At 45.2% G+C, this 13,885-nt stretch overlaps 1 protein-coding gene across 1 annotated transcript in view; it reads right to left on the bottom strand.

The window, feature by feature from the left end:
* The window catches only part of CPM (carboxypeptidase M), a gene marked incomplete at its 3' end in the record, with an annotated part of 365,870 nt that overhangs the window by 76,137 nt on the left and 275,848 nt on the right, over positions 1-13,885 (bottom strand). The window contains exon 5 of the mRNA XM_086948840.1: positions 12,404-12,588. Within this exon, the coding sequence (XP_086804966.1) occupies positions 12,404-12,588 (185 nt within the window). The remainder of the gene's footprint in view (positions 1-12,403; positions 12,589-13,885) is intronic.

Below are 13,885 nucleotides of genomic sequence, written 5' to 3'. Positions count from 1 at the left end.
CCGCTGCGCGGGTCCCGCTTCGCGGTCTTAGCAGTTGTGAGGTATCTTGCCTGGGGCTTGTGGGACACCGGCAGGGCTGCGAGGGTAGAGCGGGTGGACTCTAAGTTCCAGGAGTCCCCGCGCGCCCGTGTCAGCTGGGCTCCTCTCCCTGCCGGCCGCGCCCCCAACACAGCTGCATAAAATCATCTTCAGCCCCCACACCAGCGGGAAACTGACCTGAACTCTTGCCACGCCACGGATCTTTGCCGCTGAATCCTGCCTGCTAAGCCGCTGCTGCTCGCCGGACCCGCTGCGCGGGTCCCGCTTCGCGGTCTTAGCAGTTGTGAGGTATCTTGCCTGGGGCTTGTGGGACACCGGCAGGGCTGCGAGGGTAGAGCGGGTGGACTCTAAGTTCCAGGAGTCCCCGCGCGCCCGTGTCAGCTGGGCTCCTCTCCCTGCCGGCCGCGCCCCCAACACAGCTGCATAAAATCATCTTCAGCCCCCACACCAGCGGGAAACTGACCTGAACTCTTGCCACGCCACGGATCTTTGCCGCTGAATCCTGCCTGCTAAGCCGCTGCTGCTCGCCGGACCCGCTGCGCGGGTCCCGCTTCGCGGTCTTAGCAGTTGTGAGGTATCTTGCCTGGGGCTTGTGGGACACCGGCAGGGCTGCGAGGGTAGAGCGGGTGGACTCTAAGTTCCAGGAGTCCCCGCGCGCCCGTGTCAGCTGGGCTCCTCTCCCTGCCGGCCGCGCCCCCTAGAACATCTTGTACATCTTTAAAAAGAGCAGTCACTCCCGCAGCGCGGGAGCGCGCGGGAGGGCGCCGGGAGAAGCCCGGGACAAGGGCGGGACCGTCTGTGGCCGTCCGGGGCTGCAGGAGGCCGGGCTGGGCCTGACCTCCTTCTTTGCAGTACGGAGGACATTGTTCATTACATAATGGATATGGCAACAGAAGAAGAAACCCCGGGTAAAAAATCCAGATTACGAAATGGATCCCTGGAGAATTACTTTCCCAAGAGTAGCGAGGGAGAAAAGGATTCCATCTTAGAGGAGCGTAGGGCAGAGCGGCGTCGCTCTGTTGAGAATATGAAACACAGGCCCCTCACTGATAGTCTACTTGAATTGAACCGGGAAGGTGATTCGAATGGCCTAAGTGAGGATAACGTAAGTCAAGATGGAGTCCCCCTATTGTTTCGTGACTTTGTAGCCTCTCCCTGTTTGCCCGCGGATAATATTATAATTGTTTCACCCACCCCTAGTGGAAGTCGTGTGGCTGACAAACCTAAATCTAGGAAGCAGAAAGTTAATATTGTTCCTGTAGCCCAGACCCACCGCCCGCCCCCTAGTAAAAAAAGGAGGAAACAAAGGGTGGTATCAGGTAAAGTGAAAACATCGCACGCTGATTTTGGTAAAGGGATAAAAACTCCGATTACAACTGAGACTCCTTTAATAGTAGAGCAGGAACACACTCCACAGGTAGTTGTTTCACCGGTTCAACGTCCATCTTTAGCAACCACACAAGATGAGGTTCCTGATAACAACATCAGAGTCACCCCACCTATTACTTCACCACTACTTCCCCCCTCAGTGTCAGGGAACCTGGAATTTTTGTTGAAAACTCTCCTTCTACCCATTAATGAGTCTATTAAAAAGGTGGAAATTAGATTAACCATATTGGAAGCCGCCATAACTAGTATGTCTACCCATACCAAAAATAAAGGAAGTGTGGTGGTACATCCCACACCCCCTCCTACCACACCTCAAAGGAAATCTCGAATTCCTCCCACCCCTGCTCTGGCTAAGCAAACTCGCCAGCCTCCGGGTGGAGCTGTGCCCCCAACTCATAATACACCGCCGCCTAAACAACCTAAAGCACCAGCCACTGAGTTGGGAGCGGGCCCCTCCAATCCATCCCTAAAGGCCTCGACGAGTAACAACCAGAGTGCACACGGGGATGATGGGAAAAGCAGAATACCTCAGAAAAGGGTCCCACAAGTAGAGATTCCACCAGAAGCTGTGCCTTACGTGGTGATCCTATCGGGGGTCCCGCAGCTAACTGAAAATAAGAAGGAGGGATTTGCCGACCTCAAAAATAAAATTATCCATTGGTTGCGGTTGCATAGGCCAATAGCACCAAACATAGATGGGGACATAGTACATGTTAGACGGATCAATTGGCTGGGGAGTAGAACTAAAGATATCGAGGGGGACCTAGTGGTGGTCAATTTTAGAGACCCTCGGGCAGTTGATTACATCCTAAACTGGCCACCTGGGATTGGGGAAACCTGTGTTATCCCACGGGCTTTAACATACTTTTATCCAAGGTCAAAAGTTACCAACTCTAATTATCCAAACAGACCACAATCTTATAGGCCACCCTTTATACCACCCTACATTAATAATCAACCTCAGTATGAACATCAGCTGACTAGGGTGCCTGATCTACACTCCGCCTGGTCCATGGTCCCGCATAGACATATGCTGAACCAGGGTTCCAGTATGAACCACCTGAGGCCCTTTACCCCGTTGGATACCTACAATCGGTTTTCCCAGCTGACAGGGCTGGAAGACTGCGATTGAAGTTGGGGGCAAGGGGGGGGGGGAAATGATAATGAACTTCCTGGGGACGAGGATTCTCGTCCACCCCGGGGTAGCATTGGTACTGAAGAAGTTAGTCTATCTATAGACCATATGGTGACCACCATTGACATAACTGAGGATTCTAGGCCAGCGGGGCCCGTGATGAATACGGTTGGTTGCTTTGCAACCCCCACTTTACCGGCCCAGGAGGGGGGGTGTCCTTTGACTAGGGTGGCTAATGAGAGGTTGCCCAAGGTGGGTTACACTTCTATGCCTAGAGGAAGGCGGGTAATAAACCTCCTTTCCTGGAATATTGCTGGGCTAAAGAGGAAGTTAGAAATCCTGGAGTGGCACACATTAATTGAGCAGTTTGATGTCTGCCTGTTCCAGGAGACATGGAGTTTTGTTCCGCTACATAAATCGGGGTATACTACCCACTGTGTGCCCGCAGTAAGTAAGGGAAAGGGCAGACCATCGGGCGGTCTGATAGTTTGGATAAAAATAGATCTGAACTGGGTGGTCACAAGCCATATTGTGGAGTGTAACGATATACTCCACCTCTCGGCAAAAGGAGGGGAGGATGTCGTCAGGCTTGACCTTTTTAATGTTTATGCAAGAGGGACACAGGGTGACTCTCCCTCCATGACCTTAACATCCCTGGATTCGGCCTTAGCCAATTGCCCCAGCTCAGCTAAAATTCTGGTGGGGGGTGATTTTAATTGTACATTTGAACCCCTTCTCGGAGACGACCCCTTAGGAATCGAAGAGGAGGATTCAAAATGGTCTATTCCAACTCTTTCCCTGCCCCCTGTTAGGAAGTGGTCACCTAGGGCCATACAAATTAATGCATTGACTAGGGACCATAAACTAAGAGCCCTCAATGGGAGGACTATATCTGACCAGTCAGGGGCATGGACCTTTAATAGACTTTCGGGTCCGTCCCGAATCGATTACATCCTAATGGATGTTGGATTCTGGCCGGACCTGATTGATATGGAGGTCGTCCCAAGCCAGGATAGTGACCACAACCCCCTGTGTTGCAAGTTTAATTGGGGTGTTCTGAATGACAGGCGAGCGATTGCCACCCTAAAAACAACTAAAGAAGTTATCCCATTTAATAATAACCGTAGACTAAAATGGGATAAGGCTAAGCTTAATGAGGGAGATATAGGAAGCATTAAAGCAATGGTTGAGGGTTTGTCTTCCACCTTAGAAATATGGGTTGGTGAAAATCGGACCGTCAACCACCAATACCCCTCCCTTGACTCTGCCTATAAATCCACAATAGATCAAGTTGGCCAATTTTTTATCTCGAAGGGGAAAAGTAATAGGGCTCCTGCTATACCCTCTACTCATAGTAAAGCATGGTATAACGACCATTGTAAGAGCAAAAGGAAAAAATTGACAGAAGCTCTGCTTTCAGGGGACCCTTCACTGGTTAGAGCGGCTAGGAAGGATTACCTGAAAGCATTATCATTGGCCAAACGGGAGTGGGAGGAACAGCATTGGCAGGATCTTTCCAATGCAGTGAGTAGTAGGAACCCAAACCTTTTTTGGGAACTGGTCAATAGAACAAGGCAGAGAAAATCGCAACCATTGGCTGATCACATAACTTGCCAGCAATGGTTTACACATTTCTCATCCCTATATGGAGACTCGGAAGAAACAACTAGTCCTGGGGTGAATAGCCTGGGTGAAGGGGATCCCGTAGATGATAATGTTCTTTTATTTTCAACGGGAGAAGTAGTGTTGGCGATTAAACACCTAATCCCTAAAAAAGCCGCCGGGCAGGATGGGATCCCTGGGGATCTGTTGATGGCGGAGCCGGAGACCTGGGCTAAACTAATTGCGATTATAATGAATCTGATCATGAGGGGACACCAGGTTCCAGACTCCTGGAAAGGGGCTGAGGTAGTTACTGTGTATAAGAAGGGGGCTAGAGATGACCCTGCGAACTACAGACCCATCAGTCTGATAGACATAATCCAGAAAGTGGTCGGCAGGGTCATCATTTCAAGAGTAGGCGACTGGATAGAGGAGGCTAGTATCCTCTCCCACTTACAAGCGGGGTTCAGAAGGAAGGTAGGTACGATGGACCAGGTCTTTCGCCTCTTTGCCATCTATTGGAAGGCGGTTACTATCATGAAGGGCAGTTTGTATATGGCCTTCATTGATCTTAAAACTGCATTCGACCTGGTCCCTCGTACAAAACTCTGGGGAATTCTAGGAGAGATGGGCATTCCCAGTGGTCTTCTGAGCCTAATCGTAAAGCTGCACGAGGGGAACTATGCAAGGGTTAGATGGGGATCCCAGGGGCAACTTACAGACAGGATCCCAGTGCGAAGAGGAGTACGTCAGGGCTGTGTCATGGCTCCGACCCTCTTCTCCCTATTCGTAAACGGAGTGGTTGACCATCTAAAGGGGGAGGAGTCGGATGCCCCATCCCTGGCGGGGGAGAGAATCCCCACACTTCTCTTCGCTGACGACACCCTATTAATTTCCAAATCCCCGGTGGGCTTGCAAAAACTCTTGAATCGGTTTAGCTCCTTCTGCACTACCCGAGGCTTAACTATCAATACATCGAAAACCAAATTGATGGCTTTTGCTCCCTCAAAAAGATTTAAAAATAATTTTGTGCTTAACAGCGCCCCCCTTGAGCTGGTCGAGTCTTTTGACTATCTTGGTGTCCGGATTAACAGCCACATGACCTGGAAGGATCATTTGTCTAAAATGTTATTAAACCATCAAAGAGTATCCGGGGTGACGCTGAAGGAGATCCGTGAATCGACTAGCAAACCGGTCTCCCCAGCTATGACCATCTATGAGGGTCAGATCCTTCCTGCAGCACTTTATGGCTCCGAACTGTGGGGGTTTGAAGGGGTTTCTGACTTGATGAGAGCGGAAAACAACTTTTTTAGGAAAGTGGTAGCTCTTCCCACTTCCACCCCAATGATCCCTCTAAGATTAGATCTGGGCAGAAAAACAGTAAAGGACTTGGTGAGGCTCCGCCCGTTGTTATTCTGGTCCCGACTAAGAAGAACTGAGGAGCTCGTAAAGTATGCAGAAGGGCTGGATGAACTATTACTACTGGATACCTGTAAAAAAATAGGATGGCTAAATAAACTGAAAGAATTGGTTTTCAGCTTGGGTCTTAGAGAGGCATGGGAGTTGCAGTCACCACCACCGAAAGATGTTATAAAAAAACTATACTGGGACTGGGTACAGAACAACGCTACGAGGTCTATGAATTTGGGCTCACTCACTGACCAATTTTTGTCAATTAAGTGCGTGCGTAAATTGGAACCCTTTCTAGACTTAATAACTAAACCATTGGACCGAGCGCTGTACCTAAAATTGCGATATGGGACGCTCCCGGTGCATGACTTTACGGTGAGATGGTTGAATACAGATGCCCGCTCGCATGCATGCCCGGGCTGTGCGGCCCCTAAGGAATCGGTGGCTCACTTGTTTTTTGCCTGCCCAGCTTATAAAGGGGCACGGAAATTCTGGTTGAAACCCGTCTGTAGGGAATTAGGGCTGAGGTGCCATAGTCAGGCACTACGCATCCTCTCTACAGATTCTTCATCTGCCAGTATGATCTGTGGGGTGGCTAAGTTTTTGGGAAGTGCGTGGATGACACGTTCTCGTTTACTGAAACTACAAATTGGAGGTCCCACTAGTTGAGGACGATTTTTACTGTCAGTAATTGACAAATGAGATGTCCATGCTTCTATTGTATTTTAATATCTTTTATTGGTATTTGAAATGTTTATGTATTTGCATTCTTTTATGGTGAAAAATTGCCGAATAAAGATATTCATTAGATAATGTAGGCCTCATTGTCAAAATGGTTGGTGCTTCCTTCAACCATCTTTTCAGCATCTAATTATCTTTTGTCTCGCCTCAGCCTGTAGCACACTGTTCCATTGAGAGTAAATTTTCCCACTGTTTCACCTATTTGGACAACAATGATTTCTTGCCCTTGTCTATTAAGTAACAACATTTGTATAAACAATTTAGGTGGCTAAAAAGCACCAGGGTTGGGAACTGCAGCATGTGAATCTTTAAGATAGTGTTGAATAATTAATTGTTAAGAAACTGCATTGATCTTTCTTTAACCTAATGTATTCCAACAATGTGATTTCGGTATAACTGTATTTATGTATTGTTTTAATTGTCTTTTTAATTTGAAAAGAAGCCCGTTCCTGACCGTTGTGTGTTCTTTCTCCCCTAATCTTTAGAAAGTGACACCATGTTGGTTTGACCCCTGATTTGTGACTTATTTTAATTGACTGAACAATATTTTGGACTGCTATTTTATTTTTCGCATTTTTGTTTCCGAGCTGCTGCTATTAGTTGATCTAAATGGCTAGTTGACTGATGTTGACGATTTATTTGCCTTCTGTTATTATTAAACCTTTCAAAAACAATTTTAAATCCTTCGATGGTTTTATTTTAATATTTGTTTAGTTATCCTTGTAAAGCCAAAGTGCATCACTATTTAAATAGTGATTGGCTGGACTAGCTGAGAAGCATTACAATCTTTGGGGCGTTACACCGCTCCCGGTCCATCAGGAGTGGTTTAAATTTGATATATTAGGAAACAAATAGCACTATTCTCCAGGCTGCAAAGTTTCACCTGGCAATCGTATGACCCCACTAAATGCACATAATGTATAGGATGAATTTACCAGCCTTATGAAAGAAACAAGAAAAGTAGCACTTTCAACATTTAAAACAAACCTCTTTCATTTTATTTCAATTGAGCTTTAATATACAAGGATTATAATTACTTTAAGTATTGAAGGTGGCTCATTTGTTCTTAAAAAGCATTCAGTCATCGTTTCCCCTACTACAATTTACAAGAATAGGAATGTGGATTTCTTCAGTTGCACTGACAGGCCTGTGTAGGTGTGGACTTAGTAAAGAATGTGATAGTGACGTGTGGAATGTTGCGGTCTGGGTGCACCCTGGCAGAGGATTACAGACGGATGGAGGATGAAGCCATGACAGCATCTATGAGGCTGTAGCTGTAACTAAGCATGAAAGAAATACCTTGAGTCCTTTTAAGTGGCTCCTGACTCACCTCTATTTACGATCTTGCCTTCCAGCTACATCACTTTCCTGCACCTGTGCTTGTCTCTTTATCTTTGTTTAGTTGTGAGTTTTCTAGAGCGTGGTGTGTCGCCTTTCAGTTACTACAGTGTTGATGTCCTGACAACAAACCCCTAGACAGGCTCTCATGCAGTTCTTGCCAAGGCATATCGAAAAGGCGGTGTTGCAATAGCTTGTTCTTTTGCTGATGGTGAACTAACTCTGATTGATATTCCCAACAATTGTTCATTTGTAGGGCCTACCACCAAAGATGATGTTCGAAAATTAAAGGTGTTATCTCATTCACCCCCTATGCCCCTCATAATCAATACTTGCCACCCTGTTAAAAATCAAGGGTCCTATCATGGAATATTGCGCGTCTGAATAATAAGATAGACTACCCGGGTATCTTTTACTAGCCAATTCGTGTTCCAGGAAACCTGGGCCCGAGGGGACACTTTTAAGTCATGCTTTGCATCATTTAGTACCCCCGCAACATCCGGGGGTAATGGAAGACCTTCTGGTGATCTTATGACATGGGTGGGAGTTCATTTGGGTTGTACTGCCGAAAAGATCGATACAGGTTCTAATGACATATTATGTGTCATATTGAAATTTCCATCTTCAATCTCGGTAGTCCTCCTAAATGTTTATTCTAGACCAATACCCCAGGGCAAAGAGTCTACCACGCTGAAGGAATTTACATCACTCTTAGGCACCATAGCTGTCAACCATATAGTGATCCGAGGTGGAGACTTTAATTGTCAGTTTGAGCCCCTAGAGGGCATGCTACGGGATAGTCTAGATGATGAGGATGACTTTTGGGCAATTCCGGAGACAAGATGCCCAAAAGTTAAAAAACGGTCCCCGCTGGTGATTCCGTTGAATTCCCTTGTCCTGAAATACTCATTAAGAGCTTGTAATGAGAGAACCTCTTCAGATACATCCAATGGTTTTACGTTCCATAGAAAAGATCGTGGTTCCCTATTAGACTATACCATAATCAACTCCAAATCATGGGGAAGATTGATTGATTTCAAAATTGTGTCATGATTGGATAGCGATCACCATGCGCTTGTACTTGAACTAAAACCATTTGTCTCAGGGAGTATGTCCACTTTGGACAATCCTATAGATTCCAGGTTGACAATCTCCAATTCAATCAGAAGATAAATTAAGCACCTTATATGAAGCTATACTGCCAGTGCTTTTGACGGCCTCCACCTCAAAAACTCATAATGGAGATGGCATAGACTTAGATACGGTTGAGATGAATCACGCTAGATTAGGTGAAGTTGCATTGAACTTCTTTTATCCAAAAAAAAACTATCGGCCCCGTTGGACCCCTCCTCACCCTTGGTATAACGATCTTTGCCACTAATAAGATCTGCAAGGAAGGCATACAAAGTGGCTTTTTGGCTTGTGGTTAACACTGGTAGCTCTGTTTCTAACACACAGGTAGACCCGAACCTGAACGAAGAGATCTGGCGGGATCACTTTGAATCTCTTTATACCGAGGCAGAGACGATGAATCACCATCCATCTCGTCTGATGGAAGCATTTTGGGGACTGATGCTCCCCTCTCCGAAGGGGGAAATTAACTTCCCAGAGGAAGACAGCTCCAGTAAAGGTATAAGTTTAGATGAAGTAAAGGGAGCTCTATCAAAAATAGCCCCGGGTAAAGCTCCAGACCTGGATAAGATTCCCGGGGATCTCTTCTGAAGTGAACCATCTGTCTGGGCTCCCTATAATTGGGTGTTATTCAATGCAATTTTCTAGGGTATGAAGATTCCCGCCAGCTGGGTTGGCGCGGAAATAATTCCGATTTTAAAAAAAGGTTCACCGCTCCTACCAACTAATTATAGACCAATCAGCCTGATAGACATCTCACAAAAAAAAAATGTGCACGTATTTTGCTACTGAGGCTACAAACCTGGATGGAAGAAAAGGGGATATTATCTCACCTACAGGCAGGGTTCAGGGAGAAGATGTCCACCCTGGACCAAGTACTTAGGCTACAAATGTTGTACTGGAAGACTGTGAACCTGGAGGGGGGTAGTCTCTACTTAGTGTTTGTAGACCTGAGGTCAGCCTTTGACTTGGTCCCGAGGGAAAAATTATGGTTAGTATTTTGCGAGATGGGGCTCCAGCATACTTATTCAATTTGATTAAACAGCTTCGTCAGAACAACTTCGCGCATATCAGGTTTGGTAGGGATGGGAAGTTAACTGCACCTATCTCGATCAAGCGTGGCGTGCGCCCGTGTTGTGTTCTGGCCCCCACTCTATTCAGCCTATACATCAATGGCTTGATAGACTGCCTGTTAGCAGAGAAAGACCCTGATGCCCCTAAGCTAGCCTCCCGCTTATTTCCGGCAATGATGTTTGCCGACGATACTTTATTAGTATCCAAATCTCCTATGGGGATACAAAGGGTTCTTAATAAATGTGAAGTTTTCTGCAGTGAAAGAGGTTTAGAAATTAATCTACAGAAAAGCAAATTTATGGCATTTAATTGTCCAAAAAGTACACGTCCGAACTCTTCATTAATTGGCAAACCTCTTGAAAGAATATCCGCTTTTATTTATCTCGGCATTACCATCACTGAATCCATGGATTGGGGGGCCCACATTATTAATTCATCCTTAAAACTGGTGCAATCATCAGGTGACCCCATGAGAGTCTTTTGCAAGTCCAGTCAGAAACCAGTCAGCCCAGCAACTGAAATATACAGGGTCCAAGCACGGGGAGGTGCGCTTTATGGTGCCGAATTATGGGGCCACTCCAAATTTGAGAATTTATTGCAGGTCGAGAATCATTTCCTCAGACAGTTGCTAAGACTCCCACGGAGCTCTCCATTAATTCAGCTCCGATTAGACCAGGGAATAATGGTGATTGCAGATGTACTGAATTTTAAACCTTTAATGTATTGGCGTCGCCTGTGGACTACCCTTTATCTTCTATCATATAGGGAGGAACTCCTAGAAGTACTGAATTTGCAGGGGGCTGTTAAATTGCCGTGGTTGGCTCACATCAAATTTATGCTAATGGGGTTGAGAGATTGTTGGGATGCTCCTGAGTCGGCATGTCTACTAATCACAAGAAAAGAACTGAAGGCAAACTTCGTGGAGTATAGGTTGGCTTAGCTCCTTAGCTGCCCCCATACAGGCAAATTAACATCAGTTTTTTTAGAAATCAAAGATACATCATGTTTTGAGCAGGCTCTAGAGGTCATCAAACCTGTAGCTGCTAGAAAGCTTTACCTACAGTTTAGACATGGGACCTTCCCTCTCCGTTGTTTTACATCTAAATGGAAGGGTTCCCAAACAGTAAATTGCCCGGCATGCGACTGCCCTGAGGAATCTGTACTCCACATCTTTTTTAGCTGTCCTGGCTATGATAAAGCAAGGAGACGTTGGTTGAAGCAGATTTGTAGGAACCTTGGCAGCAGGCAGTGCTCTGAGGCGTTCAGGATACTGAAGTATGATACCAGTATACAGATTGTCTACTCAGTTGCAGGTTTCGTATTTTCTATGTGGTGTACTCGCAGGATATTTATGAAATTAATTCATGATCCTGCAGTACGCCGTTGAGGGGGTATAACATTAAGTGTATTCTAAATAGCTGGGAATAATATTTCCCGGCAGTTGGTCCTGATCTTTTACATAGAATTTTGGCTTGTGATTGGGTAAGAATTAAATTAATCACTGGTAGTGGTTGTCTGGCTGCTAGGAAATGGTAAATTGTTGGTTTAGGTCATTAAAACTCACTAAAACTTCTGCATAGGAGTGATTGGTAGATCTGGGGTAGCCAGCGCAAGTACAAATGATTTTTATTGGACAAATGGGAATATCGTTGGTTACTCTGATTATGATCCTTTTTTTATTTATTTATTTATATACTTATTTATTCCATGCACCTTGAAGTGTCCTTTGTTTCCGGTTCAGAATTAATTATTGAGATTTTTATACTGTTGTCTTCTAAATATATGTAACTGTTTCCTTTTTGATGCAATTCTTTTCTTTTTTTTTAAATTATATTGTATGTACTGTGTTGTACTTTTTAGGTCACGTTGCCCGAAATAAAGTTGTTTGAATACGAATGTTCTCTAAGCATGAGTAACAACTTAATCCATTGCGAAACCTTGTTACAAATTTCAACCAGTTCAACATCCGAGAGAGAACTGCACGGTAGGATGTGGCTGATGGGCTGAGCAGCCAGATTTATCATTGCACTGCGTTACAGCCTAACATTACAGTTTGCTGAAACAGTCCTTGGAATTGATAAAGCTACATTGTCGGCCTTCCTTCTTCACCAACTGCTTGCCAACAGATTCTGCCTGAATTTTGATTGTGGGAATATAGACTCTGTACAAAGGGCGAAAGGGGCTGCGTGCTGGGTTGACTATTATGCGAAAGTTAGACCTTTATTTACTAAAGGCTGAGTGAGCCTTTATAATGGCAGTAAATTGACACCGTTGTACGTTCAGTTGGATCACAAGTCTATTGGCACAATACTTTTAGTAATTAATGGTCTTAATCTTTGTCCTTCATTCTGTTGATCTATGTGGTGCTGATGTGACAGTAAGTATAATACTCTTATTGCCTTAATAGTGACTGCATGATGTGGCCTTTGGAGACTTGTGTGGCACTGCCCTCGTTTTCCCAAAAAGTATAAATATTGTTGGAATGGGGGATTGCACGCATCCAAAATCAGTAACTTTGCACAGACACATTATAAAGAATCTTACTCATATTTTTGTTGTCATAGGGGTAGCTGGCGACCACTGCTCCACCGTGGAAGTTGGCAGAAAGGACAAACGTCTCACTTTGAATCCAATTCATCACTGCTTGTGTCTCAGGCTCTCGTGCAACATTATTTGCCTGGAAGGCGTCTGGGAAATTCCTATTGAGATCCACCATATTCTGGTTCAACCTTGGGATGCAAAGACATATAGAGGGTTTGTTTTGTATATTTATGCTAGCACGCTCCCCCTGTTTAATCTGGGAGCACCCCCAGATTTCTGTAGATTGCCCATGTCTGTTTCTAAGAATCATTTGTGCCATTTAAAATTGACCCCCTGAAAATTCTTTAATCACAAGGAAGTTAGGTGTAATGCTAGAAAACAGAGCTTATAATATGTACATGCAACATAGTAAATTAACGAAGCGATGAGGAAATGCAGTATTCTTAAGTTGTCAGATGACACCAGTTTCTCCTCATGGGCACCACAGATCCCACTGTCCCATCGCCTGCAGAGTAACCTCTGGATTCATCCTTTTCCTAGTGGCAACATCTTCAACAATGTTCAACATCTACATGGAGCCTCCAAGAACTCTTATCACCCACAAAAGCAACACACTACAACAATACACCAATCCCATACAACAGTATATGAAAGTCTCCTTCACTTGTGACATTCACTTCCTCAAGAACTACCTGCACCTCTGCCAGTCCCAGCTATCCACAACTACCAAGATCTCAACCTCATAATGACCGAATTGTCCTTTTCACCAAAAACTGGTCAAAACCTAGTGCAATGCTCTCAACCTTGATGGCACTAATACTCAACTATCAGTCAACACCAAATCGCTTGGATTCACCCTCTACAGCAACCCTGAAAGAAAACCACCAAAAGACCAAAATACCTTGGTACTAAGTCTCACTACTAAATAAGTGACACTATTCTTCCCAGAAATTGATTTCAGAACTGCTGTCCAGGCCCTCATATTCACGTCTGGATGGTGTCCAACATTTTGCTCCATGACATCCCAGACTTCATGCTGACTCTCCCAAAGGCATTCTACATCAGGGACCTGAAGAAATTAGACCATCTCGTCCCCAGCCCAAATACATTCCCGCTTGCTCCCCCAATGGCCCGCTCCACATTTAAAACGAGCTGCACTTTTAACACCACCTTCAAAACTTGTACTAGACGCACCCCGAGCAAGGATATCACTAGACTGGAGTTGAAGAGGTGCAGAAGGGAAAAAACAGAAAAGCTTTTTTCCATCTACCAAAGCAGTACCTAGAACAACATGTCCAGCTCCATCGGGACTGACGCTACTGTCTTCCAATTCAGACAGTCTCCTTCGCCTCTCAGATCTCATCAGCTTCCCTCTTACGTGGAATACTTTCTTTTGTATTATTTGCTACAGTCTTGTGGGGGGCTCTTTTACTTCTGGCTCGATTTTCACTATATAAATAATTCTTACATACAAACATAAATACA

The sequence above is a fragment of the Lissotriton vulgaris genome, unplaced genomic scaffold, assembly GCF_964263255.1.
Source record: "Lissotriton vulgaris unplaced genomic scaffold, aLisVul1.2 SCAFFOLD_1580, whole genome shotgun sequence".
NCBI classification, from domain to species: Eukaryota; Metazoa; Chordata; class Amphibia; order Caudata; family Salamandridae; genus Lissotriton; species Lissotriton vulgaris.
The sequence above is the reverse complement of the archived record's forward strand: the minus strand, read 5'-3'. Positions and strand labels throughout refer to the sequence as shown.